General features: G+C 45.0%; 1 protein-coding gene across 3 annotated transcripts in view; it reads left to right on the plus strand.

Moving 5' to 3' along the window:
* The window catches only part of SNX31 (sorting nexin 31), a 72,937-nt gene that overhangs the window by 13,441 nt on the left and 32,122 nt on the right, over positions 1 to 27,374 (plus strand). For 2 of the 3 annotated variants that reach the window (XM_025922887.2, XM_086695297.1), the window contains exons 4-7: positions 1,041 to 1,105; positions 20,095 to 20,205; positions 24,300 to 24,390; positions 25,348 to 25,435. In XM_025922887.2, the coding sequence (XP_025778672.2) occupies positions 1,041 to 1,105; positions 20,095 to 20,205; positions 24,300 to 24,390; positions 25,348 to 25,435 (355 nt within the window). The remainder of the gene's footprint in view (positions 1 to 1,040; positions 1,106 to 20,094; positions 20,206 to 24,299; positions 24,391 to 25,347; positions 25,436 to 27,374) is intronic. The other variant, XM_086695298.1, reaches the window with a different exon arrangement.

A 27,374-nucleotide genomic window follows, 5' to 3' on the forward strand; every position in this document is an offset into this window, starting at 1 on the left:
CAGGAATTTGAACTTCTCAGGGGGAAGTGTCTGTTCTGGCCACAGCACCTGAATATTGGTATCCGAGCTTTAAAACTAAGAGGGTAAATACTCTTATAGGTATAAAAGAATAGAAAACTTTATTACTTGTTTTCACCCTTATTTTTTTAAATCCAAGTTAGTTGGATTAATGATTGTAATAATGATTTCAGGACTAGATTGATCACTAGTATGTAGTGATTGATCACTTACATAGAACACCCAGTGCTCATCCCAACTGGTGCCCTCTTTAATGCCCCATCACCCATTTAGCCCATCCCCCCACCCAACACCCCATCAGCAACCCTCAGTCTGTTCTCTGTATTTAAGAGTCTCTTATGGTTTGCCTCGCTTTCTGTTTTTATCTTATTTTTTTCTTCCCTTCCCCTATGTTCATCTGTTGTGTTTCTTAAATTCCACATATGAGTGAAATCATAGGGTATTTGTCTTTCTCTGACTGACTTATTTTGCTTACCATAATACCCTCTAGTTCCATCCACGTTGTTGCAAGTGGTAAGATTTCATTCTTGAATAGAAAACTTTAAATCTCTCTGACAGCCTTATAATCACTTTTGGGGCGGCGGCGGGGGTAACCTCTTGAGAGCTCCTGTCATTATGAGACGTGCCCTCTCAACCAGGGTTTCTTGGTTGACTTCAGATTTTCAGATTAAGAAATGTCTTGCCAAAGCAGGAGTCCCAGTCCAGGTTTAAAGATCTTTTTGCTTTTTCATATGAACTTCACCATCATCCTGCTAGGGCAGCAAAATGGATATTGAACGATACAGGCATGTGTGAATCAAGTGAGGTGCCTGGGACTGATAGGAGGGTTTATGTTGCTATCAAGGCTGCTGGGAGAAGGCAAGTTTTGTGGATTTTCATGTATTTGAGAGGTCTTAGCTCCACTGCCCAAGGAGGCGGTGGTGTACTGGTAAGGCCTGTAGGACTCCCTAGAGGACAGAGCAATTTAATAGAGAGGTCAACCGAGCCCCAGGCTAACCTGGCTCACCATCCGTATTTTTCAGTAACCATGGACCCAAACATGTTGAGAAGTGACGTCTTCATTGACTTTTTAAAACTCATACAGCTGGTAAGCATGGTCTTCTTTACTAAGGTCATTATTTTGCTACAGAACATGTCTCTTGGTTACCATGTGTGTATTTCCAGCCTGCAGCTCCACATTGGGTAAAATACACTCATCTGGGGGACATTGGGGAATGGTTCTTGTTTTGTTCTTTTCGCGGTTTAGATTCTAGATGGAAAATGAGTGGGTTGCTTGACTTTTGAACTCATTTTAATTCAGCAGATACCTTTTTATCCTGTAGCCTAAGCATTGTACCTCTCAAAACGGGCCATGGAGAAGAGAACCTTTTATCATGAAGGGCCCCCGTGACAATTCTGGGACCCTGCCTCTGTGGCTGGGATCAAGTGTGCCACAGTGAAGACATCAACGCAGCATATCCTCTGCTCTTAACTTTGTTGTGAATGGATCACAGAGAAAATTCAGTCTGAACAGAATGACATATAGTAACTCCATTTCCTTTGTTGGCCTAAAGAACCACTGGCCACTTGCCCTGTAGAGGCTGGAAGTTTGCCAAGTAGGTTTGGTTAGCACACCCCTCGTTCTAGTCGTACATATGGGAACATTTTTGTGCCTGCAAGTATGTTCTTGACTGAATGGAGATCTTTGAGAAGAATGAAGTCATGACGATAATATGATATTACTGAACTAGATCCCTAGCTAGGGGAGGAGTGATACTTTGATTGGAATTGGGAGAAAAAAACCAAAAAAAAACCAAAAGGGAGCAAATTTCATTTACTCGGTAGGTCAACCATGTTGGTATAGTAACTGGTCCGTTCAACCCAAGAAATGATCTGGGCGTCTCCCATTGTGTCACCATGTAGATTTTCACATATTTTTGATGGCTTAAAACACATGCACTTTCTTTTTCTTTGAACAGTTTGTTGTCGAGGTGGTGATGGTGGTAAAATTCGAATGGCACAAAAGAGTTCATGATCCCACCACAGACCCTCAGTACCCCTCTTCAGAGACAACTGTTTACAGGTTGTTTTTTTTTTTTTTAATTTTTTTAATGTTTATTTATTTTTGAAGGAAAGAGAGACAGAGCATGAGCAGGGGAGAGGCAGAGAGAGAGAGGGAGACCCAGAATCTGAAGCAGGCTCCAGGCCCCGAGCTGTCAGCCCAGAGCCCGATGCGGGGCTTGAACTCATGAACTGTGAGATCATGACCTGAGCCCAAGTCAGTCTCTTAACCAACTGAGCCACCCAGGCGCCCCTGTTTACAGTTTAATATACGTTCTTTCTACGCATTTTTGTGCACATACAAGCAGTCATATGTATGCGTAACCTTTTTGTTTTATAAATAAGCACGTACTCTACACACTTACTGAATTTTTTTTTTTAATTCTACATCTTGCAAATCATTCCTTGTCAGTACACAGAGGTACATTTGGCCTCACTTCTGCCCTCTTTTTTGTGTACGTTATGGTTTTTGCTTCCAGTGCCTTTTAAAAACTGTCATGGACTGTCAGTGTTGTGGAGCTTTGTTTTGAGTGTCTTTTTTTCTGATGATGTGCAAGATTTTTACCCCATTTTAGTTCTGTTAGTATTTTACCATGCCTTGCTTCTTCTGATGAGATTTGCACTTGTCTAATGGCTTTATTTTTCTCTTCTGTTTCTTCCACCAACTTTGCCAGGTTGCTTTTATATCCTTTTGTTATCTTATCTCTTTTTCTGAGGCTTTCATCCATTCTCTGAGTTAGAGAAGGTGTATTTTTATTAATGCATCTATCCTTTTCATCTCCTCAGTGGCATTGTTTTGGGGATATATTTTTTACTCTTAGTTGGTTCCGATCCCTCCCTCCTTTGCCGCGGGAGTTTTGCCCAGGTCCCTCGCTATTTCTTCTCAGGCAATCAGTCAGCTTTAGAAGGGGCTGTGCTTTGTGAGTCAGCTGACATAGTGTTCAGGGAGGAGCTCCGGCTGAGTCTTTTGACTCTGTCTGTTGTACTTCTGGATCTTACCTCTTGTTTCTGAGCACTTTCTCTAATGTTCCGCCTGAGGGCTCGAGCAGTGTGTCTAGCCGTGAAGCCATAACCACACTTCCACATATTGTGATCTAGCATTTTAAACCCTCTTGTTGACCGGGTAGCCTCAGGACTGGCTTAGTGGTTAAGAGCACAGGCTCAGGAGTGAGATGGCTCAGGGTTGTTGTTGTTGTTGTTGTTGTTGTTGTTGTTGTTGTTTTTATGTATTTATTTATTTTTGAGAGAGAGCAGGGAAGGGGCAGACAGAGAGGGAAACACAGAATCCGAAGCAGGCTCCAGATTCTGAGCTGTCAGCACAGAACCCAACACGGGGTTCAAACTCATGAACTGTGAGATCATGACCTGAGCTGAAGTCGGACGCTCAACTGACTGAGCCACCCAGGCGCCCCTTAAATATCTCTTCAAGCACTTAAATATCATGTGGCAACCTTAACACTTATGAAGTATTTGCTGTCATTAACAATGTCTTTTTTTCTCTTCCCAACCATGCTGAGAGATTGCTTTCTGCAAAGATGATGTGTCTGAACATTTTTTTTTTTTTTTTTTTTGGTGTCCCTTTCCACTAGGTAGGGTCAAGTGGGGCCCGGAGTTGTATTCCCAGATGTGCTAGTCTCTGGTGATTAACTGCTTTAAGATAGCTTCTGTGTGATTCGAGTCCTCTGGCCCCTTCCTACCTCTGCTTGTCTCCTCCTGGACCAGGTCTGACTTTCACTGCACTTGGCGGCCCCTTTGAAAACCCAGTAAGCAGTTCAGGCTCGGGACAATTTTCAACGTCTTCGAGGATGATTTTCCTTCTGGTTGTTTTCTGTTTGTCTCCAAAAGGAGGGTAAAACAGAGGTCACTTTGCTTCTAAAGATGTTTACAAAGGAGGTTAAAGATTTGACAAAGATTTTAAGGTTTTTTTTTAAAAAAGAATTTGATATTTATGCATTTATTTTTGAGAGGTGGGGAGGGAGGGGCAGAGACAGAGGGAGAGAGAGAGAATCCCAAGCAGGCTCCGTGCTGTCAGCGCAGAGCCTCGTGTGGGGCTCGATCTCACCAACCGTGAGACCATGACCCGAGCTGAAATCAAGGGTCAGACACTTAGCCGACTGAGCCACCCAGGTGCCCCAAGAAACTAAATTTAAATCAGGCAGGTGGTTCTATGCTCCTGGTGCCCCTGTTCTGCTTTATGCTGTCCCTTTTATTGTTCAGACGTTGAACAAATATGAAGTGCGTGCCCGCTACGAGCCAACACCGCTCGAGAGGTGGGGGAGACACCAGCGAATGGCACCCAGTCCAGCTCACGGAGTTTACCGTCTTGTTGGGGAGACAGAAAGGTCACTGGGCATGTCGCTAAATGTAATGAGTACTGTGATATAGGACCACACACTGTGCTACATGGCCCATGATACAGGGCCAGGCTCCAGAAGAGAGTGGGGGCCGTGTTGAGATTTCTACCTTCTTAGCCCTGGTGCAGCATTTGCAGGCCCTGCCGGTGGCTTTGTGCTCACTTACCCCAGTGTGAAGGACAAATATCATTCTCTATGCATGACCGTGTGAGAAAAGGGCCGGAAGGCCCTGCCATAGGATGCGTGCGTGTCCGGGAGGTCTTCCAAAGAAAGTGATATGTAAGCTGGCATTGGAAGATTTCTGGGGTGGGCAGGGAGATGAGATTATACTTTAGCTTTTTCTTCCCATTAGTTACCAAAACAACAAACCACATAGTATCTGGCGGCCTGCAAGACTCAGGACAGATATTAGCAAAAGGGAAGCGGTAGCCAGTTAGTATTGGGGGTGAGTCTACTCCAACGTCCAGTAGACCCTTCCCTGACCGCGTTTCAGGGCCAGAGCGATTTATTGGTGGCGAACAGATGCCGTCAGCGCGGGAGAGAATCGGCCCACCAAGCTTGCAGCAAGATCGCCACTGGAGGGCGGATGGGAGCTGGGAGAACTGGAAATGAGCAGCGGTGATATGTGGATGTGCCAAACTGAAAGAGCCCAAGGAGCAGGGATTAGGCAGTTTGCCCGCCTCAATATTATACAGACCCCACCTGCATATTTTCACTGCTCCTGAAAGTGCTTGGCCCGCAGTTGCCAAGTGGTTATTGCTGGGCAATCGCATGCGCCTGGGCCTGGCTCTCCGGGATGCCGCAGGTACAAGAGCATCTTCCTGTCTCTGGGCAAGGACACACGACATTCGAAACATGAATGCATGCAACCCTCCTGGCGCCCTTCTCAGGAGAGCCTTTATCAAGGATGATCAGATGCAGGCTGGAAAAACAAGAGGGATTTCCCTCTACAGAGTGATTTAATCTGGGCAAGACCTGGTGCTTAATGTGCACTGTCTCATTTATCCTCTACAACTTGCTGAAGGAGGTGCTGTTAGTATCTCTTTTTCAGGTTAGCTAACTTGGCCAAGGGCACATATCTCAGAAGTGAAGGAGCTGGGATCTGAACCCAGGGAAGCTGGATCCAAAGCCCCTGCTCTATTGGTGTTATGAGAAATTTCTAGAGTGGCGGTAGCCTGCCCAGCCCTGCCCCTAACCATGTCCTTCTTGTTTTGTGTGTCTGGACTCCCCTGACTTTCTCCGTTTTCTGTTTTTGCCCTGTGGTCACCTTGGAGATCAAGGCAATTTTGAAAAGGCAAAATTGAAGTCTTTAGACTAAAGACATTTTTATGTTCCTGATTCTTTTTTTAAAATTTTTTTTTTCAACGTTTATTTATTTTTGGGACAGAGAGAGACAGAGCATGAACGGGGGAGGGGCAGAGAGAGAGGGAGACACAGAATCGGAAACAGGCTCCAGGTTCTGAGCCATCAGCCCAGAGCCCGACGCGGGGCTCGAACTCACGGACCGCGAGATCGTGACCTGGCTGAAGTCGGCCGCTTAACCGACTGCGCCACCCAGGCGCCCCTATGTTCCTGATTCTTAAACTGCAGTGTTCTATGGCCTTGTGTGAACAACATGTGTGAGAAAAAGAAGACAGAGAAGGTATCTGGAGTAGCGCTGTGTGCCTTGGAAGTTAGGGGCAACTTACTCAGGAAGTTTAGATCACTCTGGCTTTGTTCGGGGGGACCGGGGAAGTGACTCTTCCCCCATTTCCTCTTAAGAATGTTTCCCTTACAGTGCAACGATTATAGCCCATTATTAAGTGTGATGGAAAGTAAGAGCTTGGCAATCCCAATGTGGATTTTCTTGGGTAAGAAACCTCAGGAATAAGGACCATGGTTACCATTCTTCTGCCTCAGAGCAGAATACCAATAAAACACACTGATGGATCTTCTTGGAAAAATTCAAAACATTCACAAGTTGTTAAATTCAATTTGAAAAGAATTAGAGGGGCGCCTGGGTGGCGCAGTCAGTTAAGCGTCCGACTTCAGCCAGGTCACAATCTCGCGGTCCGTGAGTTCGAGCCCCGCGTCAGGCTCTGGGCTGATGGCTCAGAGCCTGGAGCCTGTTTCCGATTCTGTGTCTCCCTCTCTCTCTGCCCCTCCCCCGTTCATGCTCTGTCTCTCTCTGTCCCAAAAATAAATAAACATTGAAAAAAAAATTAAAAAAAAAAAAAAAGAAAAGAATTAGAATGGGTTTTGAAGGATGTTGAGGGAGCCCATGGTATTAGAGGATTGCGACGTTTCTTAAAGACAAGTGCATTTGATTTTGCAGCATGAACTGTGTATTTTGATTCCTGATCCACCCTAGATCAAGATGACAGCCTAGGTAAGGTTTTATTTTTTACATCCCAAATCCACGAAGTTGGCCTTTCCCCCTCTGATTGTGGTTTTGTATTGCTCTTACATTTTATTAATTATATATGTTCTGGCAAAATTCAAATACCACAAAGAGAGCCAAATTCCTCTTGGTCACCACTCCGAATCTAAAACGTGTCACCTGTTGTGCACTTGCTTGTATCTCATAATATGAAGGTTTCTTACTGCCATCATTTCTCCTCTTTGCCATATTGTCATAACATGTTCATTTTTCTTTAATCAAAGCAAAATGTGCTTGTGGTTTCCAAAGTAAAATGGCACTAAAACAGATTAGAAGAACATAAGCTTCTCCTGCTCTTCAGAAGCGGTGACTTTCAAATCTTTTAGTTTTTTCTTCAGGTATTTAAAAACCTGGGGGTTAATGAGATACATCTCTAACTTTCTCTTGTTCTTCAACTTGTAGACATAATCTGCTGACTGTGATGAAGGGTGAGGATTGCCGCTTTCTTATATCACCTTCTTCCATTCCCTTCACCCCAATTTTGTTATGAAACTCTTTAAAAAAATTAAATTCTTAGCATTTTGATCCCTATAACATGTACAGATTTCTTACTACTGAACAAGTAATGTTCATGATTACTTTTACTTTCTTGAAAACTCTTATTTTTCCTGGAGTTAAAATGGCATCATGTAAAAGAAAAAAAAATACTTAGTTTTCTTTAAACATATGACTCTTTCAAAGCCCATGGAAGTGCTGAAAAGAGATATTTCTCCCATGGGAAACCCTCCCCCCCCCTTTTTTTTTTCTTGGTGGTGATCCACCCAGAGTCTCTGTGTTTCTGTTTAAGATGACAGGGACATGGGGTGCCCGGGCGGTGGCCCAGTCAGTTGAATGTCCAACTCTTGATTTCGGTTCAGGTCATGATCCCACAGTTGTGGGATAGAGGCCAAGTTGGGCTCTGTGCTGAGTGTGGAGCCTGCTTAATATTCTTTCTCTCTTTCCTTCTGCTCCTCTCCCCCACTCACATTCTCTCTCTCTCTAAAATAATGATGAGAAAAAATAATGATGAGAAAAAAAAAAGATCAAAGAGGCAAACCACTAGGTTTGCCTGCTAGTGGGGAGTAACCACTAGAGAAGGAGTTTGAAAATGGGAGTGGGTGGGGTTGGCCTCAATAATGAATGGCACCAAGTACTAAAGGAAGGAGGACCCAACACAGACTGGGCTTGAGCGGAGGAAGGACACCTCTCACACTGAATGTGAGGCAAGGAGAGACACTGGGCATGACTACAGGCACAGTCCAAGGTGTGTGATTAGAAGTAGAGTGAGCCCCCTCTTGATGTTTCTTCTATGACTTGTAGAAGGTGAGGTCAACCGGTGGGAATGAGGAAGGAGGTAAATGTGGTTAGAGTCTTGGGGAAAGTGGAGAAGTTGAAGGAGAGTGTGAATCAGAACCCTGTTGGCTGAGGCAACTGGTAGAACATGTTGGAGAAAAGGAGGGAGATTGTGGGCCAGTGGCCACCAGTGTGTCTGATTCTAACATTTATTTATTTTTCAGAGACAGAGACAGAGAGCACAAGTGGGGTGGGGCAGAGAGAGAGGGAGACACAGAATCCTAAGCAGGCTCCAGGCTCTGAGGCAGGCTCCAGAGAATCTGAGGCAGGCTCCAGGCCGTCAGCACAGAGCCCGACGCGGGGCTCGAACTCACGAACCGTGAGATCATGACCTGAGCTGAAGTCGGACACTCAACTGACTGAGCCACCCAGGCACCCCTAGTGTGTCTGATTCTAACCAATGGCAAAGAGTCGGGTGGTCCTTGAACCAAAACGTAATAAAATACCTAGGAATAAACTTAACTAAGGAGGTGAAAGACCTGTGCTCTGAAAACTATAAAACACTGGTGAAAGATACTAAAGACATCATAAACAAATACAAGGATATTCCATGCTCATGTACTGGAAGAAAATAAATTGTTAAAATATCCATACTATCTGAAGCAATCTATAGATTCAATGTAATCCCTATCAAAATACCAATGACGTTTTTGTGTATTTTGTGTATATGTATATTTTTATGGTTTCAGGTCTCATATTTAGGTCCTTAATCCATTTTGAGTTTATTTTTGTGTGTGGTCCAACTTCATTCTTTTACATGTAGCTTTCCAGTTTTCCCAAAACCATTTGTTAAAGAGACTTTTTTCCATTGCATATTCTTGCCTCTTTTGTTAAAGATTATTGACCGTATAATTGTGGTTTTATTTTCTGGGCTCTTTAGTACATTCCTTTGATCTATGTGTCTGTTTTGAGGCCAATATTGTACTGTTTTGATTACTACAGCTTTATAGTATATCTTGAAATCTGGAATAGTGATATCTCCAGCTTTGTTCTTCTTTCTCCGGATAGCTTTGGCTATTTGGGGTCTTTTGTGGTTCCATAGAAATTTTAGGATTTTGGAGGCACCTGGGTGGCTCAGTCTGTTAAGCGTCCAACTTCGGCTCAGGTCATGATCTCACAGCTCATGAGTTTGAGCCCCGCGTTGGACTCAGTGCTGACAGCTCAGAGCCTGGATGGAGCCCTGCTTTGGATTCTGGGTCTCCCTCTCCCTCTGCCCCTCCCTTGCTCGTGCTCTGTCTCTCAAAAATAAATAAACATTTAAAAATTGTTGAAAAAAAAGAAATTTTAGGATTTTTGTTCTAGTTCTGTGAAAAATGCTGTCGGTATTTTGATAGGGGTTACATTAAATCAGTATATTGCTTTAGGTAGTATGGACATTTTAACAGTATTTGTTCTTTCAATACATGAGCATGGAATATCTTTCCATTTGTGTCATCTTCAACTTCTTTCATCAGTGTTTTATAGTTTTCAGAATATAGGTCTTTCACCTCCTTGGTTAAATTTATTCCTTGGTATTTTGTTATTTTTTTGGTGCAATTGTAAATGGAACTGCTTTCTTCATTTCTCTTTCAGCTACTTCATTATTAGCGTATAGAAATAGAGTGGATTTCTGTATATTGATCTCGTATCCTGTGACCTTGCTGAAAATTTGTCAGTTTTGGTAGTTTTTTCATGGAGTCTTTTGGGTTTCTTCTGTTTAGCAATGTGCCATCTACAAATAGTCAAAGTTTTACTTCTTCCTTACCAATTTGGATGCCTTTTATTCCTTCCGCTTGTGTGATTGCTGTAACTAGGACTTCCAGTACTATGTTAAACAATAGTGTACATCCTTGTTTTGTTTCTGATCTTAGAGGAAAAGCTCTCAGTTTTTCACCATTGAGTATGATGTTTGCTATGGGTTTTTCTTATGTGGTCTTTATTACGTTGAGGTGTGTTTCCTCTACCTACTTTGTTGAGAGTTTTTATCATGCATGGGTGTTGTACTTTGTCAAATGCCTTTTATGCACCTGTTGAAACGATCATTTTTTTTATCCTCTTATTGATGTAATGTATCACATTGGATGATTTGCTAATATTGAACCACCCTTGCATCCCAGGAATAAATTCCACTTGACTGTGATGAATGATTTTTTTTAATGTATTGTTGAATTTGGTTTGCTAATATTTTGTTGAGGATTTTTTGCCTCTGTGTTCATCAGGGATATTGTTTTCTTTTTTAGTGGAGTCTTTATCTGGTTTTAGTATCAGGGTAATGCTGGCCTCATTGAATGAAGTTGAAAGCTTTCCTTCCTCTTCTATTTTTTGGATTAGTTTGAGAAGAATAGGTATTAACTCTTCTTTAACTATTTGGCAGAATTTGTCTATGAAGTCATCTGGTCCTGGATTTTTGGTTTGGGGGAGGGCTTTTTTTTGTTTCTTGGTTTGTTTACTGATTCAGTTTCATTAATGGTAATCAGTCTGTTCAAATTTTCTTTCTTCCTGATTCAGTTTTGGGAAGTTATATGTTTCTAGCAATTTATCTATTTCTTCTAGGTTGTCAAATTTGTTGGCATATGATTTTTCCTACTATTCTCTTATAATTCTTTGTATTTCTGTGATGTTGGTTATTTTCCCTATTTCATTTCTGATTTTGAGTCTGTCTTCTCTCTCTGAGTCTGGCTAAAGATTTATCAATTTTATTGATCTTTGAAAGAACCAGCTTCTGGTTTCATTGATCTTTTCTATCAAATTTTTTTTTTGAGTTTCCATTTCATTTATTTCTGCTGTAAACTTTATTACTTCCTTTCTTCCACTGCTTTTGGGTTTTGGGTTTTGTTCTTTTTCTAGATCCGTTAGGTGTAATGGTTAGGTTGTTTATTGAGATTTTTCTTGTTTCTTGAGGGAGACCTGTATGGCTATAAACTTTCCTCTTAGAACAGCTTTTTCTGTATCCCAAAGATTTTGGACTATTGAATTTTCATTTTCATTTGTCTCCATGTATTTTTTTGTTTTCATCTTTGATTTCCTGGTTGAACCACTCATTGTTTAGTAGCATGTTATTTAGTCTCCATGTATTTGTATTCTTTTCAGATTTTTTCTTGTGGTTGGTTTCTAGTTTCACAGGATTGTGGTTGGAAAAGATGCATGGTATGACTTTGATCATTTTGAATTTGTTGGGACCTCTTTTGTGGCCTAACATGTCACCTATTCTAGAGAATGTTCCATGTGCACTTGAAAACAATGTGTATTCTGCTGTTTTAGGATGGAATATTCTGAATATATCTGCTAGATCCATTGGATCCAATGTGTCATTCAAAGGCACTGTTTCCTTATTGATTTTCTGTTTACATAATCCTATCGATTCATGTAAATAGGGTATGAAAGTCCTCTACTATTATTGTATTACTATCAATTACTTCCTTTATGTTTGTTATTAGCTACTTCATGTATTTGGGTGTTTTCATGTTGGGGGCATAAGTATTTACACTTGCTATATCTTCTTGTTGTTCTCTTTATGATTGTGTAGTGTCCTTCTTTGTCTCTTGTCACAGTCTTTGTTTTAATTTGTTTTGTCTCGTATAAGTATTGTTACCCCAGCTCTCTTTTCACTTCCATTTGCATGATAATGTATCTCTGTTCCTTCATTTTCTTTTTTTTTAATTTTTTTTAACGTTTATTTATTTTTGAGACAGAGAGAGACAGAGCATGAACGGGGGAGGGTCAGAGAGAAGGAGACACAGAATCCGAAACAGGCTCCAGGCTCTGAGCCGTCAGCACAGAGCCTGACGCGGGGCTCGAACTCACGGACCGCGAGATCATGACCTGAGCCGAAGTCGGCTGCCCAACCGACTGAGCCACCCAGGCGCCCCTGTCCCTTCATTTTCAATCTGTACGTGTCTTTAGGTCTGAAATGAGTCTCTTATAGGCAGCATAGATGGGTCTTGTTTTTTTTTATCCATTCTATCATTCTGAGTCTTTTGATTGGAGCATTTAATCCATTTACATTCAAAGTCATTATTGATAGCTATATACTGACTGCTATTTTGTTACTTGTGTTATGGTTGTTTTTGTAGTTCTTCTCTGTTCTTTCTTCTCTTAGTTTCTCCTAGTTTACTGACCTTCTTTAGTGATATAGTTGGCCTCCTTTTTTTTTATTTTTTGCCTATTACTAGATTTTAAATTGTGGTTACCATTATGTTCCTATATAACATCTTACACATGTACCAGTCTATGTTAAATTAATGGTTGTTTAAGTTTGAACCCATTCTAAAAGCACTAAATTGTTACTCCTCTGTCTCCCACATTTTAGGTATATGGTGTCATATTTCACATGCTTTTAGTTTGTGAATCCATTGACTTATTTTTATAAATATAGTTAATTTTACTGCTTTTGTGCTTCCTAGTTTTATCATTTCTGCTTGTGGTCTTCTGTTTCCACTCAAAGAGTCCCCTTTAACATTTCTTTTCAGGCTGGTTTAATGGTCATGAGTTCCTTTAACTTTTGCTTGTCTGAAAAACTCTCTCTTCTTCTATTCTAAATGATAGCCTTGCTAGATAGAGTATTCTTGGTTGCAGATGTTTCCATTTCAGCACTAATACATTATGCCACTCCCTTCTGGCCTGTAAAGTTTCTGCTGAAAAATCAGCTGAGAGCCTTATGGGGTTTCCCTTTTATGTAACTATCTTCTCTTCTCTGGCTGCCTTTAAAATTCTCTCTTTATCACTACTTTTTAATTTTAATTACTACGTGTCTTGGTGTGGACCTCCTTGGGTTGATTTTTGTTGGGGGCTCTCTGTGCCTCCGCATCTGGATGTCTGTTTCCTTCCCCATATTCGGGAAGTTTTCAGCTATTATTTCTTCAAATAATTTTTCTGCCCCTTTTTACTCTCTCCTCCTTCTGGGATCCCTATAATGCGAATGTTATTATGCTTGATGATATGCTGAGTTCCCTTAATCTTTTTTCATTTTTTATTATATTTTCTCTCTTTCCTGTTCAGCTTGATTGCTTTCCATTACTCTGTCCTCCAGGTCACTGATCCATTCTTTTGCTTCCTCTAGTCTACTGTTTATTTCCTCTAGAGTATTTTTAATTTCAGTTATTGAGTTGGTTCTTTTGTACATTTTCTCGCTCCTTGTCAAGGGTCTTACTGTGGTCCTCCATGCTTTTCTCAAGTCCATTGAGTATCTTTAGGACCATTACTTTAAATGGTCCTACCGTTTCACTTGTAATACATTTTACTTGTAATGCTTGTAATACTTTACCTGTCCTAGGGCATTTTACTTACCTCTATTTCTTTTAGCTCTCTGGATGTGATTTTGTCCTTGTCTGTTTCATTCGGGACATTTCCCTCTGTCTCTTCATTGTGTGAACTCTCGGGGCCTGTTTCCGTGTGTTCAGAAAGTCAACTACGTCTGCTCTCGAAAGTAGTGGCATTATGAAGAAGAGGGCCTGTAGTGCTCTGCAGTGCAATGTTCCCTGTTCACCTGAACCTCGTGCGTCAGGGATATCTCTTGTGTGTTATGTGCACCCTACTGTTGTGGCTGAGCCACGTTAGCCTTCAGTACGGTTGTCTGTAATGGCTCTCTTTGCCTGTTGTGGGCAGGGTTTGATCTCTGTGTTGTTACTGGGCCAGTCTGGGGTCGCCTTGGGCTTCAGTTGGCGCAGGCCAAGCACTTGCCAGAGCTGTGGTGGCACGAGACTGCAGAGCATTCTCCCTGCGATTGTCCCCTGAGAGCTTTCATTGGTGGGCAGGATCTGCAGTCAGGGCCCGTTGTCTGCCACCATCGCGCTGCTGGGACCGCAGTGCAACTTGGGGGGGGGAGGGGCTCAAATTGAGATGGTGCCGACCCTTGTCAGGGGTGGTTGCACACTGCCATGCTTGGTGTGCCGCTTGGAATGGACTACTGAGAGTGTGCTGGAAAGTGTGAGTCTACAGGAGAACACGGGGACGGGGTGCACAGTGTTAGAAAGGTTTGTGCTGGTCTGCTTCAGGAGGAGGTCAGGGTGGAGGGGGCAGGTCTGCAGGAGAATGTGGGGAGGCACGCTGCTAGTAAGCGAGGTGGAGAGTATTTGTGCTGTGCTTATTCCTGCCGGTGTCCGTGTATCTTGGCTGGGGGAGAGGGAAGGGAAATGGTGCCTGCCAGCCTCTTTGTTTCTTGGACAAGTCTCCCAAAGACCCCTGCCCCTCCAGCGCAGGCACGAAGATTAACAAACACATCTCTCTCCCGTACACCCAGGTGTTTTTCAAACGCTGCTTCTGTGCTGTATCTCAGCAGGGCAGTATATTATGCTGTTTCTTTAAGGGCCAGGATTTAGTTTCCATCATCCTCTGGCTCCCCCAGAGCCAAGCCCGCTGATTTGTAAAGTTTCAAGTGTTAAGCCCCACGGGTGACAAGAACTCATGAGGTTAGGCCCCTGTGGTTTTCAAAGCCAAATATTATGGGGATTCATCTTCCCAGTGTGCTGACAGCACAGAGCCTGACGTGGGGCTTGATCTCACAAACCGTGAGATCATGACCTGAGCCCAAATCAAGAGTCAGACGCTTAATCGACTGAGCCACCTAGGCGTCCCAAAACCTTTGTAATTTCTTGAGTGCTGGGGGTAATCGGAGTGCCTTACACAAAGCTTCCGATATTATAAGCCTCTCGAATCTCTGGAAAGATCACTGTGTCTTGTTGCGCGCTAATGAGAAGGCTGGTGGCTGGGGGCTCCTAGGTCGCTTCAAGATGGGGATTGGTGGACAGCAGAGTTACAGGGTTGGGATTTCCAGCCCCACCCCCTGGTCTACAGGGGAGAAGTGCAGGGAAATTGAGTTAATAATCACACGTGATAAAGCCTATGTGATAAAGTCTCCATAAAAGTCCCTAAACTGTGGGGTTTAAAGAGCTTTGGAGCTGGTGAACATGCTCGGTGTGCCTGGAAAGGGCATGGAAGCTCTGAACTCCTTTCCACATACCTTGCCCTAGGCACCTCCTCCATTTGGCTGGTTGTGGGTCGTCTCCTTTCTAATAAGTGGGCAATAGTAGGTGAAAGGAGCTTTCCTGCGTTCTGTGAGCCATTCTAGAAAACTACCAATCCTGAGGAGGGTGTTGTGGGCACTCCTGATTTCTAGCCAGTTGGTCAAAAGTGTGGGAGGCCTAGATTTGCGACTGCCACCTGAAATCGGGGAGAGGAAGTCTTGTGGCACGGAGCCCTTAACCTGTGGGGTCTGTCCTAACTCCAGATAGTGTCAGAAGCGGTGTGAGTAGAGAGAAATTGTGTTTTTCCCTGGAGTGTCCTGTGGGCGGTGTAAGGCCAGCGTGGGTCGTATAGTGGTGAGCATAGCCGCCCTCTGTGAACGACGCAAGGACGTTGGAGCGTTTTATGCGAGGGAAGGACATTTTTAGATTTGCACTTTAAAATATCTCTCTGGCTCCATGTGGCGAGTGCTTTGTGGTAGGGTAAGAATGGAAGCAAGGAGGCCATCACAGGAGCCGAGGGAGAAGAGGTGTGAGTTGGGTCTAAGGGGCTGGCAGCGGAGAAGAAAAGTAGATAGAGTCAAGAGATTGTGTAAGATGTAAAATTGACCCAACTCAGACCTTCCTTGCTTCGATGTGAATGTTAAAATATCTTCCTGGGTATTTTCTTGAATCCTTTATATCTTATCTATTGGCACTACTTTTAATCAAAGGTACGTAACTTCCTCCTCATTTCTTCTAACAATAATAGAACAACACAGCTGCCATTTGAGTGTTTGCAGCGAGTGCCATTCCAACTGCCACATGTTGCTTCCTTGAATCTTGACCGCAGCCCTGCGAGGTGGGCACTGTTACCATCCTTATTTTAGAGCAGAAGGAATGAGGAATACAGGGGGCAAATAGCCTCTCCAGGTTTGCATAAGGTCACATGGGGCAGGTGTAGCAGCTGGGCTTGGAAGCCATTTCTTCACATGCTCCAGCCAGGTCCCTTGGTACCTGTGAGCAGATTACTGCGGCCAACTCTGGGTGTCCCCTACCCTCCAGTCTCTCTCCCTGCCCATTTTCACCACACTACCAGACAAAATCTTTCCATCACTCCGTTTCCGTCCTTCTGCTTTCTTCTGCCTTTTTTTTTTTTAAAGGTTTATTTATTTTTGAGAGAGAGAGAACACAAGCAGGGGATGGGTGGGGGGTTGGGGGGGTACAGAGGATCTGAAGTAGGCTCTGTGCTGACAGCAGCGAGCCCGATGTGGGGCTCAAACTCACGAACTGTGAGATCACGACCTGAGCCGAAGTTGGACGCTCAACCGACTTAGCCACCCAGGTGCCCCCTTCCTTTTGCCTTTAAAAAAAAAATTTTTTTTAATGTTTATTTATTTTTGAGACAGAGAGAGACAGAGCGTGAATGGGGGAGGGTCAGAGAGAGAGGGAGACACAGAATCGGAAGCAGGCTCCAGGCTCTGAGCCATCAGCCCAGAGCCCGACGCGGGGCTCGAACTCACGGACGGCGAGATCGTGACCTGAGCTGAAGTCGGCCGCTTAACCGACTGAGCCACCCAGGCGACCCTGCCTTTTTAATAAAATCCTCAAGTGTCTGACTTCAGGGCCATCTATAATCTGTCCTGCTCTCCCAATCCAATCTTTCTCACTTTTGTGGAGGAATTTAATAAAGGTATGCATTTATTTCATTTTAGCTGTTTATGTAATTTAGCTATCTTACCAGTCTGCAGTTTACCTGAGTTGGGAGTTGCACTGTGGTAATAAAAATTAGGGGCGCCTGGGTGGCGCAGTCGGTTAAGCGTCCGACTTCAGCCAGGTCACGATCTCGCGGTCCGTGAGTTCGAGCCCCGCGTCAGGCTCTGGGCTGATGGCTCAGGGCCTGGAGCCTGTTTCCGATTCTGTGTCTCCCTCTCTCTCTGCCCCTCCCCCGTTCATGCTCTGTCTCTCTCTGTCCCAAAAATAAATAAACGTTGAAAAATTAATGCTAGGCTTTCCTTTAGAATCTTACCAAAAAGCAATAAAATTCTTTTCATTCATTTTGTGAGTGTTTTTCCCCTGAGGTAAGGGATGTTTGTGATTATAGGCCCCAGAACACAAGAACCAACATCTAAGCAAAGGTATTCCTAGAAAGGGACTGTTTGCAGCAATTATTCTGGGGGAGCCCCTTACCCCTGACTACCTGTATCTCAGCTAAATATGGAGTCTTGGGGACCCTGCTGTGTTTCATCATCAATCAGTTATCATGACTAGAAGGGAACTAGGGAAATCTTCCAAAGGTCCCCTGGAAAGCAGAGGTGACGGAAGTGTGGCCTGAGGTTGTGTGGGAGCTCAGGGCCTGTGCTATGGTGCAGGGAAACCAGGGGTTCTGACATTTTGTAGAAGAACTTGGAGTGATTCTCAAAGGATGCCGGGAAGCGGACGGTCCTGGCACCAGACTCTTGGAGGAAAAACCTGGTAAGAGGATCTGCGTTTGCTGATTCAGAGCCCAGTTCTGACAGGGAGGAGCCACAGGACTGTTTGAAAAGTGACAAATTCCTGTCACACAGACAGAAACCTATTGCATGCGGAGGGAGGCAGCATACCATGGTACCTCATGCTGGTGTAGAGGGTGGCGACATGGTAGTCATGAACTTCTCCAAATTTGGACACTTTGAGAGTCAAAAAAGTGCTAGAGTTATTCCATTTATATCGGACATTATAAAATGCAGGGCGGCTTCATAGAAATTCCTGGAACTATGAGAAATCTGTGTCCTCTTTGTGTACACATGGAAAGAGAACAGGCCCTCTGCTGTCCCTTCTCAAAAGGGCAGTAGTTCCATCACGAGGGACACAACCTCGTCCAGCTCTAATCACTTCCCAAAGGCCCCTTCTGCACATCCCATCACACTGGAGGTGAGGGTCTCAGCACAGGCATTCAGGGGACGCCATTGCAGTGCTGGATGGGAGGCCTATTGTTGGGAATTCTTGGGTCCCTTATTTAGATCCCAGGCCTAGAGTCACGTGGAGCTGGTCTGGAATCCTGCCTCTGCCATTCCCTAGCAATGTGTCCTCCGGCAAGTTATTTAACCTTCGTGAACTTTTACTCATCTGACGAAGGGGGATTAATACGCGTATCTGTCTCAAGGCATTGCTACGAGAGTTAGATGAGTTACCCTATGTGAAGCCGTTGGCACAGAGCACAATTATGAGTATCATGCGTTATCAATATATTTGTACATAATAAATATATGCATATTTATTCATAAATGATATACTATGTATACATGCTGCCTAAATGTGTAGATATTCATAAACATGGGGGGGGGGCAACCCTTTGAATTTGGAAAATAGCAGATTTCCTCTTCTAAAGTGTTTAGATTCAGAATCATAGAAACTTAGTAATTATAACACATGGCGGGTGGCGGCGGGCGGGGGAGGCAGGTGGGTCGTTAAAATTTAAAGACAAAGCTTGCCCTTTGATAACAAAATTAAGAAAAATGAGCCTGTCGCTAATGTAACTGGCCGGCTGAGGTACCTGGGCAATGCAGTTGTGCTGAGTCTCCCAGGAGCCTGTAAAACCTGAAATGTTATCTGTGGATGTAGGGAGGGTGAGGAAAAGGGAGGTGTTGCCTGTTGAGGGGAAAGGCCCCACTTGGTCAGCTTGCCTGAGCCCAATTCTGTGATCTGCAAACAATCTTACAATTGGTCCTTTGGTTCTTCTCTCCCCGCCTGGTACCAGGAAGGCGGTAACCTAGGCTGGGTGCACATTGTCTTGGCACTAAGAAGAGATTACCCTCCACCCCTCTGTATTACTAATATTCTGACTTGTGTAGTAGCCTTAGGACACAGAAAATGATTTGAGTGACTCTTGTCTCCGTTCTCCCCAGGAGAATATGTAACCACTGCCATTCTCAATGCCTAGGAGAGAAGTGAGCTCCTTGCCTACAGTGAATGTGTTGGTGCATTCGGGTTTAATCCTGTTGTAGAGTTGGGATGAGAGAGGCTCTGACCTGAATCAGCCTCCCAGAGACGAGGCAGTCCTGCGGACCAACAGCATCCCATTTGGGAGATGCTGAAAACAGCCTTCTGCCAGATGCAACTGCCCTGCGAGGCTCAGCTGAGCGGCCACTGGCCGTGCCTCCCCCTGGGGTCCCCCGCTCTGTGGTCACTGAACATCAACTCCAGCTTCACACTTTCCTCCACTCTGAAGCCTTTCCAGTGTCTCTAGCCTGTCCTTGACATTCCAGAACATTTCATCCAAGAGCTTCACAGGTCCCCTGATTTGCAGTAGTCTCTAGCACATAGGTATCCCCTTGCAGAATGCATAAATGTTAGCAAAGTAGGGCTGAGCTGTGAGTGCTGGCCCTCAGGTGGATGCTTACTCACCTGATAGTGACATCCTTCTTCATTCAGAAGACTTTTTTTTTTTACATTTTTTTTAAAGTTTATTTGTTTATTTTGAGACAGAGTGAGTGAGCAAGGGAGGGGCAGAGAGAGAGGGGAGAGAGAGAATTCCAAGCAGGTTCCACACTGTCAGTGAAGAGCCCAATGCGAGGCTCAAACCCACAAACCATGAGATCGTGACCTGAGCCGAAATCAAGAGTCAGATGCTTACCCAACTGAGCCCCCCAGGCGCCTCCATTCAGAAGACTTTTATGGGACTTTTAGGGATACCTGGAAATATTCAAAGTGAAAATTAAAATCTGAGATTCCCCAGGGTCAAGTGGATGATTTTATCAAAAGTTTTTTTTTTTTCCTAAAATGGATGCCTTGTTGTTTATTTGAAAATTATTCAAGCGGCATGTCATTGCTTTGTCTCGGCCCCTCCACACCCCTCCTCACCCCAACACATCCATCAAAACACCATCCCCCAAATCTCTGCAGTCAGCTCTGTGTGTTTCTGGGTAATGTATGCCCTGAGGTTCCAGGTAGAGGAAGCTACTGACTTTTCCTGCTCCGTGTACCCCATTGAAGGGACTTGGGGGGGCTCACTGTGCTTTCCCTTTGCTCGCAGGACACATTTAGCATCACGATCAAGACAGCGGCTCTGGATGTATTTCTGCCTGATGGAAGGAATATTCAAATCGAAATTCTAACATCAGATACTGCTGAAAGAGTTCTAGAGGTAAACTTTGTCTCAACTCCAGCTCCAGAACTGAATTCAGGAATCATTCTGTTTGAGGGCAGGGACTAGGATAAGGTTACCTTCCAGAAGCTTCCTGCCTATCATTTTACTCTGGATGATGTATCTGTAGAGAGGCTGGATTTTCTGGGAGACTGACCAAGGAATCTGAGCTACAACTTATCCTCCCGGGCATCTTTGGTTTTACTCTCCTGGTGGGCATCAACTTCCCAGACATCTTTTAGGCCCTTCCTAATATGGCTGTCAGTTTTCTGGGACTCAGCCAAAGATGTGCCCTGGAGATATGCCAAGTGCTTTATTACGGGATGCTCTCATGGTTGGGAGCAGGAAGGGGAGTGGAGTCCAGATGAGTCTGAAACAGGCTGTATCCAGGTAGGCTGGTGACAGTTTCTGGCAGAGTGACAGCAGATTTCTCGAAGGCTGGAGTAATTGTCCCTCCTGTCCCACAGGAAACCAAAACTCCAGCAGGTCTAATTCTGCATCCAGAGGGCCAGACCTGAGTTTAAGCTGGTTCTGTGAGGACTCTGAGGACAAGACAGAGACTGTCCGCCCCATCTTTAGATGTGGCTAATACCAGCTCTGTCCCTGGGGCCTTTCCTCCCTACCCTGGGTTTCAAGGGAACACCAGCTTCTCACACCCGCATACTGCTCCTAGGTCCTTTTTCTTTGGAGGGTGTTAGTTCTAATCCTCTAGAGAAGTATGTGCCGGAAAATATAAACTTATAAACAGGTGGAAGTGAGAAAGTTTCTAGGGGCCTTCCCAAGGACAGAATGTTCTTGCGCTGGGGACATGGTACCTGACACCTTCTAGGTAGGAAACGAGCCATCCCTGTGGGGCTCCCAGCCCTCAAGCCTACCTTTACCTGAGACCATGGGGTGGGGGAGCCTCCTCCCTGAAACACGGCTCCTCTTTCCAGCCTGGAGGTTCAAGAAGGCCCATGCCCTTCTGGCCTCCAAAGAGCAGTTTGGTCCCCAGGCTAGGAAACATCCCTTCTCTGGGGTCTTTGCTCTGCCCAAGAGTGATCATTTTTGACCTTCCTTCCTAGGAAAGTCACTGCACACAACCTTTTTTGGCTCCTGTATTGCTGGCCTCGTTGAATGAGATCTGCAGCCACCTCATTGCTGAGGCCATCCATTGAGAAGTTACCCTAGGGTCCCCCTCCGTCACCCCCTGACCCCCAAATCCTACTAATCTTGTGCCCCAAGACTTTCTCCTGATAATTCCTGTCTCCCCATTTCCTCCTCTCCATCCTTATCCTCGTTCGAGCCCTCATTTCTCAGCTAGATTTCGATAGCAGCCTCCAAACTAGTCCCTGCTTCCAGTCTTGCCAACCTTCTATCCTGGCTTCCAGAGTGATATCTCTAAAAAAGCATCAAAGGCCCTTGCTGCTTAATGCCTCAGGGGATTTATCCCCCAAAGCCCCCCAAACACAAAAACATGGTTCCGTAAATTGCCTTCCCAGGACCTGCACAGTGGGAGGCTGACATAGCGAAGGAGGAGGGCAGTAAGTCTATGGTTCCACAATACCAACTCTTTTCCCCAGTTTCTCTCGTAACAAGGAGCAGAAGTTTAACAATGTACGTTCGTGATCTCAGACAATTACACCTTCCCCGTTCTAATCACACTGACTTGTGAGACATTCAAACCCCAGACACTGACATCATTAGCATCAAATAAGTTTACCTGGAGGTGAGCAGGTACCAAAGTGAGCAGTTGGCCAGGCAGACGTGTGACTTCTCTTCCAGGGGCTGGGAGATTCTCCAGCTTGCATAAAAATATAATTTAAATTTTGTAATTGAGAATCATTTTTGTGGTGGGGGGGGGGGCCTGGGTGACTCGGTGAAGTGTCCGACTTCAGCCCTGGTCGTGGTCTCATGGTTCATGGGTTCAAGCCCTGCGTCAGGCTGTCTGCTGTCAGCCCAGAGCCTGCTTTGGATCCTCTGCCCGACCCCCCCCCCCCCGCCCCTCCTCCACTTGTTCTCTCTTTCCCCAACCCCCCAAAAACCTTAAAAAAATCATTGTTTACATCTCCTCAAGCATACTTTCCTCCACCCTCCACCTCCCTGCCATCCTGCTGGGTTTCTTAAGGACGAGCAACAAGATAAAATCTCTTTTGGGGGTTTTACACATTTGTGCTAACGTGGTTTTACTGATGGTGCTTATGTTTTGAAATCTCCTTAACGTTTGCTAAGAAGACAATATCATTGTGTCTCTTTTTTGTCCATGCTTACTCCTCTTGAAAGAAGCTATGTGTGTTTATATCCTTATAAATGAAAAAGCCTTCTCCATTCTTTTCCCTACTCCTTATGTGCCCTAGCATGTAAGCTTGCTGTTTTCCCTGAATGGATCCGAGAAGAGAGTTATCAGTCTGAAGGGACGTGGCTCATCCTCTAGGAAAAGATGTCTTTGCAATCTGTTACTTACCAGCACACACTCACCCTTGCACACACAGGGGCGCTGTGTTTGGTGTGGGGTGTCTGCAAGGGCATGGGGAAGGGTGAGATAGGAAGCAGGCGAACAGGGATGCGCCTTGAGTGAATGTCGTAAAACATTCCCAGGCCCTGCTTTATTTTCAAAGCCATGCCGAGCACACCCACTCATATCATGCACCTAGTAAGACTGCCTCATGAGGCAATTTACAGATCTCTGACAAGAAAAGTGCCCCTCGGAGCCTGGTGTTTGTACGACTGCCACCTTGAGAACCCGGAGCCATGGTTAAAGCATCAGCTCACACCCCTGGCTGTGGAGGTGAAATCCTCGAGTGTTGCAGAGGTGATCTAGTGAATTCAGAGCGTGCAAGCAGAGAAGTCACACTGCAGCCCAGGCTTAAGGTGGGGGGCAGGGGTGGGTGAGGAAGGGGAGAATCTGTGGTAGCATGGACAGTCCTGCTAAGGAAAGGTGAGTGAATATAAAACATTGTGACGTTACAGCCTCATGACCCGCTGGTAGAAATGAAACCGTGGGTGTTGAAATGAAAGCCGCTTGATGTAAAGGTCAGGAAGGAATAGGAAAGGAGAGCACCCTGTGCCTGGGATCCGAGGTTGCGCTGAGCAAATGGCATGTAAATTAGACTTGACCGTCACGGGAGGCGCCAGACAGAAGGGGGCCGGGGCGGGGGGCGGGCAAAGGTGGCCAGTAACTTGTACACTTTTCTATGGCAGCCAGTTGGCGGGAAACGTCCCTTCTCTGAGAATCCAGCCCGCAGGAAGGTAAATTGGGGTGAGGGCCCCAGGGGCAGGTATCACAGAAGGACAGATGTTCGTGGAGAATGGCTGCTGCCCTCCGGTGGATTATAACGACCAAACTATCTGGGAGATACATCCCTGTCCCGGGTGGGACAATCAGCCTCAGCGGAGGCCAGGTTCATGTCCATAGTGTTGGAGCTGATTTTTATTTTCTTCACTCTAATTTTTTTGATTTGTAAATTTTCTAAAATCAATGTTATCATTTTTAGATTCAGAAAAGATTCCCTTTCTTTTAAAGTTTTTATTTATTTATTTTCAAGAGCGAGCGTACATGGGGGAGGGGCAGAGAGAGAGAGAGGGAGACAGAATCCTAAGCAGGTTCTGAGCTGCCAGCACAGAGCCCGATGCGGGTCTTGAACCTGCAAAACCACGAGATCTTGATCTGAGCCGAAACCAAGAGTCAGCCACTCAACCGACTGAGCCACCCAGGCGCCCCTGGAGAAGATTCCTTTTAATGTCTGCAGCCCATTAAAGCACTTTCTATTGATGTTTACAGGCAATTTCTTTTTTTTTTTTTTTTTAACATTTATTTATTTTTGAGACAGAGAGAGACAGAGCATGAGCAGGGGAGGGTCAGAGAGAGAGGGAGACACAGAATCTGAGACAGGCTCCAGGCTCTGAGCTGTCAGCCCAGAGCCCGATGCGGGGCTCGAACTCACGGACCGCGAGATCACGACCTGAGCTGAAGTCGGACACTCAACCGACTGAGCCACCCAGGCGCCCCTACAGGCAATTTCAAATTCTGCATATCATGGTAAGCATGGCGGACACTCTCCCAATTCCCCCCCCCCAACCCCCCACCCTTTTCTTGTCTTTGTTTATTTCTCAAGGTGGTGTCACACAAAATTGGACTGTGTCAGGAGCTCTTGGGCTACTTTGGCCTCTTTCTCATTCGGTTTCGCAAAGAGGGCAAGCTCTCTGGTAAGGAAAGAAGGAACGCAGGGCAGCCGGGAGATGGGGTTGGGCAGGCGTGGGCACGTGCTCAGCCCAGGGGATGCAGGAGATACCGCCGAGCAGGGGCGATGCGTGGTCCCTACTACTGTCCTCAGTAGTCCCTGGATCAAAAGTTGGGGGATGGGCGGTCGTGTCTGTGTTCAGGGTGAGCTGGGGATGAGCCACTCCAGAAAGCTTGCATGGACCAGAGCAAGATGTCAGGCCCTTACCAGTAACTGCACTTGCTCTTGTGCCTGCCCTGGTCCCAGTCCTAATGTCTGTCTCACCTTTACCCTTATGGCCTGGCTGCTGGCCACCAGCCACGCCCTGGCCTCCCTCTGGAGTGCTGGACTTCGGATGTCAGGACATCCCATCACGCTATCGCTTCTCCTCATTAAGGAATGTTTGCTATAAAATGTGGATGCCATAAATAAGTTCTCAGATTCTTAAAAAACGTAAGGAGTTAGTGAAAGACGACAGTGTGGTCCACATGGCTTTTGCTTTCCTCTACAGTGCATTTCTAGGTATTACAAGCTATTTAGTTGTGAAATGGTATCAATTATCTGAATGCCACTTACACATGTTCTCAAGAAGCTGCAGGGAAGTGGTTTTGAGTGGGAAGTTAAGGGGTTTGTGTGTTGGCTTCACCACTAAGATCTGTGGTGTGCTGGCGAAGGCACTAGACCTCTCTGGACCTCGGTTTCTTCATCTGTATTGCAGTGGAAAGTACCCCCTACGAACGGTGCTGCTGTTTTATGAGGGTGAAATGCTATTTATCATTTGGATGAATTTCGGAAAGTTAAAAATTACATACAAATGCGAGAGAATGTGATCAGGGTGATTTTTCTTTCCAATGGCAACGCTTTATTTTCTCATTTCGAAGCCTCTGTATGTAAACTGTTTGTGCCGTTTCAACCAGGAAGACTCCCTTTCCCCTTTCTCTAGTCATGAAAAAACTGGCGGACTTTGAACTCCCTTATGTGAGTCTCAGAAGTGCTGGAATGGAAAACTGCAAGGTTGGACTCCGGAAGTGGTAAGCGTTTGCGGTGATGGTAGGTATTTGAGGATGTTTTCGGTTCCCGTTGAGATTTTGTCGGTCTCACCGGATCAGCTCACCACCTAACAGCTAGAGAGGGACCAGGAGCTTGCGGAAGGTTAAGAGGAAAGTAATAAAGAAGGGAGAGTGGGGAATGAACCAGAATATTTGTCCTAAAGAATGGGATGTTGAAGATAACTCCCACTGGTCTCCAGTAAGTACTTGAGGGATATTGTCATGAGGATGGTGGCCCTGAAGGTAAGTCTTGAAAAGCAAGTGCTGTTGGGGTGGGAATCAAAGCAGGGATTATGAGAAATGGCAGGTCATGGGCTTGCTTTGGAATGGATTTCAACTGTACTAATTGAAGGAATTTATTGATGATTACAAATAGGTGCAATTCATCTGTTGCACTGTGGTGTTCCCTAAAGGCAAAGGGTAGACTCAGACAACTTGCAGTGAATTTGAACTCTTAAGTATTTGGCTTACATTCTTTTTTTTTTTTTTTTTCAACGTTTATTTATTTTTTGGGGACAGAGAGAGACAGAGCATGAATGGGGGAGGGGCAGAGAGAGAGGGAGACACAGAATCGGAAACAGGCTCCAGGCTCTGAGCCATCAGCCCAGAGCCTGACACGGGGTTCGAACTCACGGACCGCGAGATCGTGACCTGGCTGAAGTCGGATGCTTAACTGACTGCGCCACCCAGGCGCCCCTGGCTTACATTCTTAAAGGATTCCAATAACAAATGCGTACAAACCAGAGTCAGCCATGTTCGTAGACTGACTGAACACCTTGCAGAAAATACTATCCTTTCCCCCAGAAACAAGAAGCCCTATGGAAAGCGAACGAACAGAAAATAACAAGAAGCAGGACGCTTCTCCCACCCCACCCACCCCACATATATCCTACAACCTGTAGTCTCCAGTGTTTATTACCATGGCTGTATTGGATTGCTTCTTTGGTTTACTCTCTCCCAGCCCAGCTATTCTGTAATCGGAGCACAGAGAGTATTAAAGAAAGGCATTTTGTAATCTAGGAATAGTAGTTATCTTGACCTCATGATGCCTTGTTTACAGCTCCAGTCTGTGGTTTTGAATTTTGGAAGGACATTCCTGGCAGGGCTAGAAGTTCATCTACTGCTATTCAAAAGTATTCTGAGAAACTGTCAAAATCTGTGGGATGGAACCCTAAAAAGGCGAAAAGGAAAAACCCTTAGCAGTTCCATCTAGGTGTTTCTAGAGTAGCTGTTCTTCTAGAAGCTGATTAGTGTAACAAGTGGCTGAGCATGGTCGTTCCTAGGGTCAGAGTATGTGAGTCTAAATCCCAACCAACTCACTGGGTAGCTGAATAACCTTAGCCAAGTTATTCAAGCTCACTAAGCCTCAGTAAAATGGGAATAATAACAGGAGTCTAGCTCATATGATTAGTGTGAGGGTTAAATAAAGTAATCCCACACTCTCAACAAATTTTGGTCTTGTTTCTTACTGTTATATTGAAGATAATAATAATTATAATAACAATAACAGCAGGAATCCCTGAGGCTTAGACTGCTTTGCTCATGGACTCTCCAGAGAACTTGAGATCAAAGGAGACCTGAGGACTCTGTCCCTTACCTTGAAGCCTTAATTGGTAATTGAGTTTTGCCCAGGTCTTCATTAAATAGGTATATTCTATGGGCACCTGGGTGGCTCAGTCGGTTAAACTTCTGACTCTTGGTTTCAGCTCAGGTCATGATCTGGTGGTTCTTGAGATCGAACCCGATGTTGGGCTCTGCACGGACAGTACAGAGCCTGCTTGGGATTCTCTCCCTCCCTCTCTCTCTGCCCATCCTGTGCTCACGCTTTCTCTTGCTCTCTCAAAATAAATAAATACAACTTAAAAAAAAATAGGTATATAGTAGATCATCAGTGTAAGATAAAATGTCACTCACACACCAG

Source organism: Puma concolor, chromosome F2 (genome assembly GCF_028749965.1).
Source record: "Puma concolor isolate L17-30 chromosome F2, mPumCon1.1.hap2, whole genome shotgun sequence".
NCBI classification, from domain to species: Eukaryota; Metazoa; Chordata; class Mammalia; order Carnivora; family Felidae; genus Puma; species Puma concolor.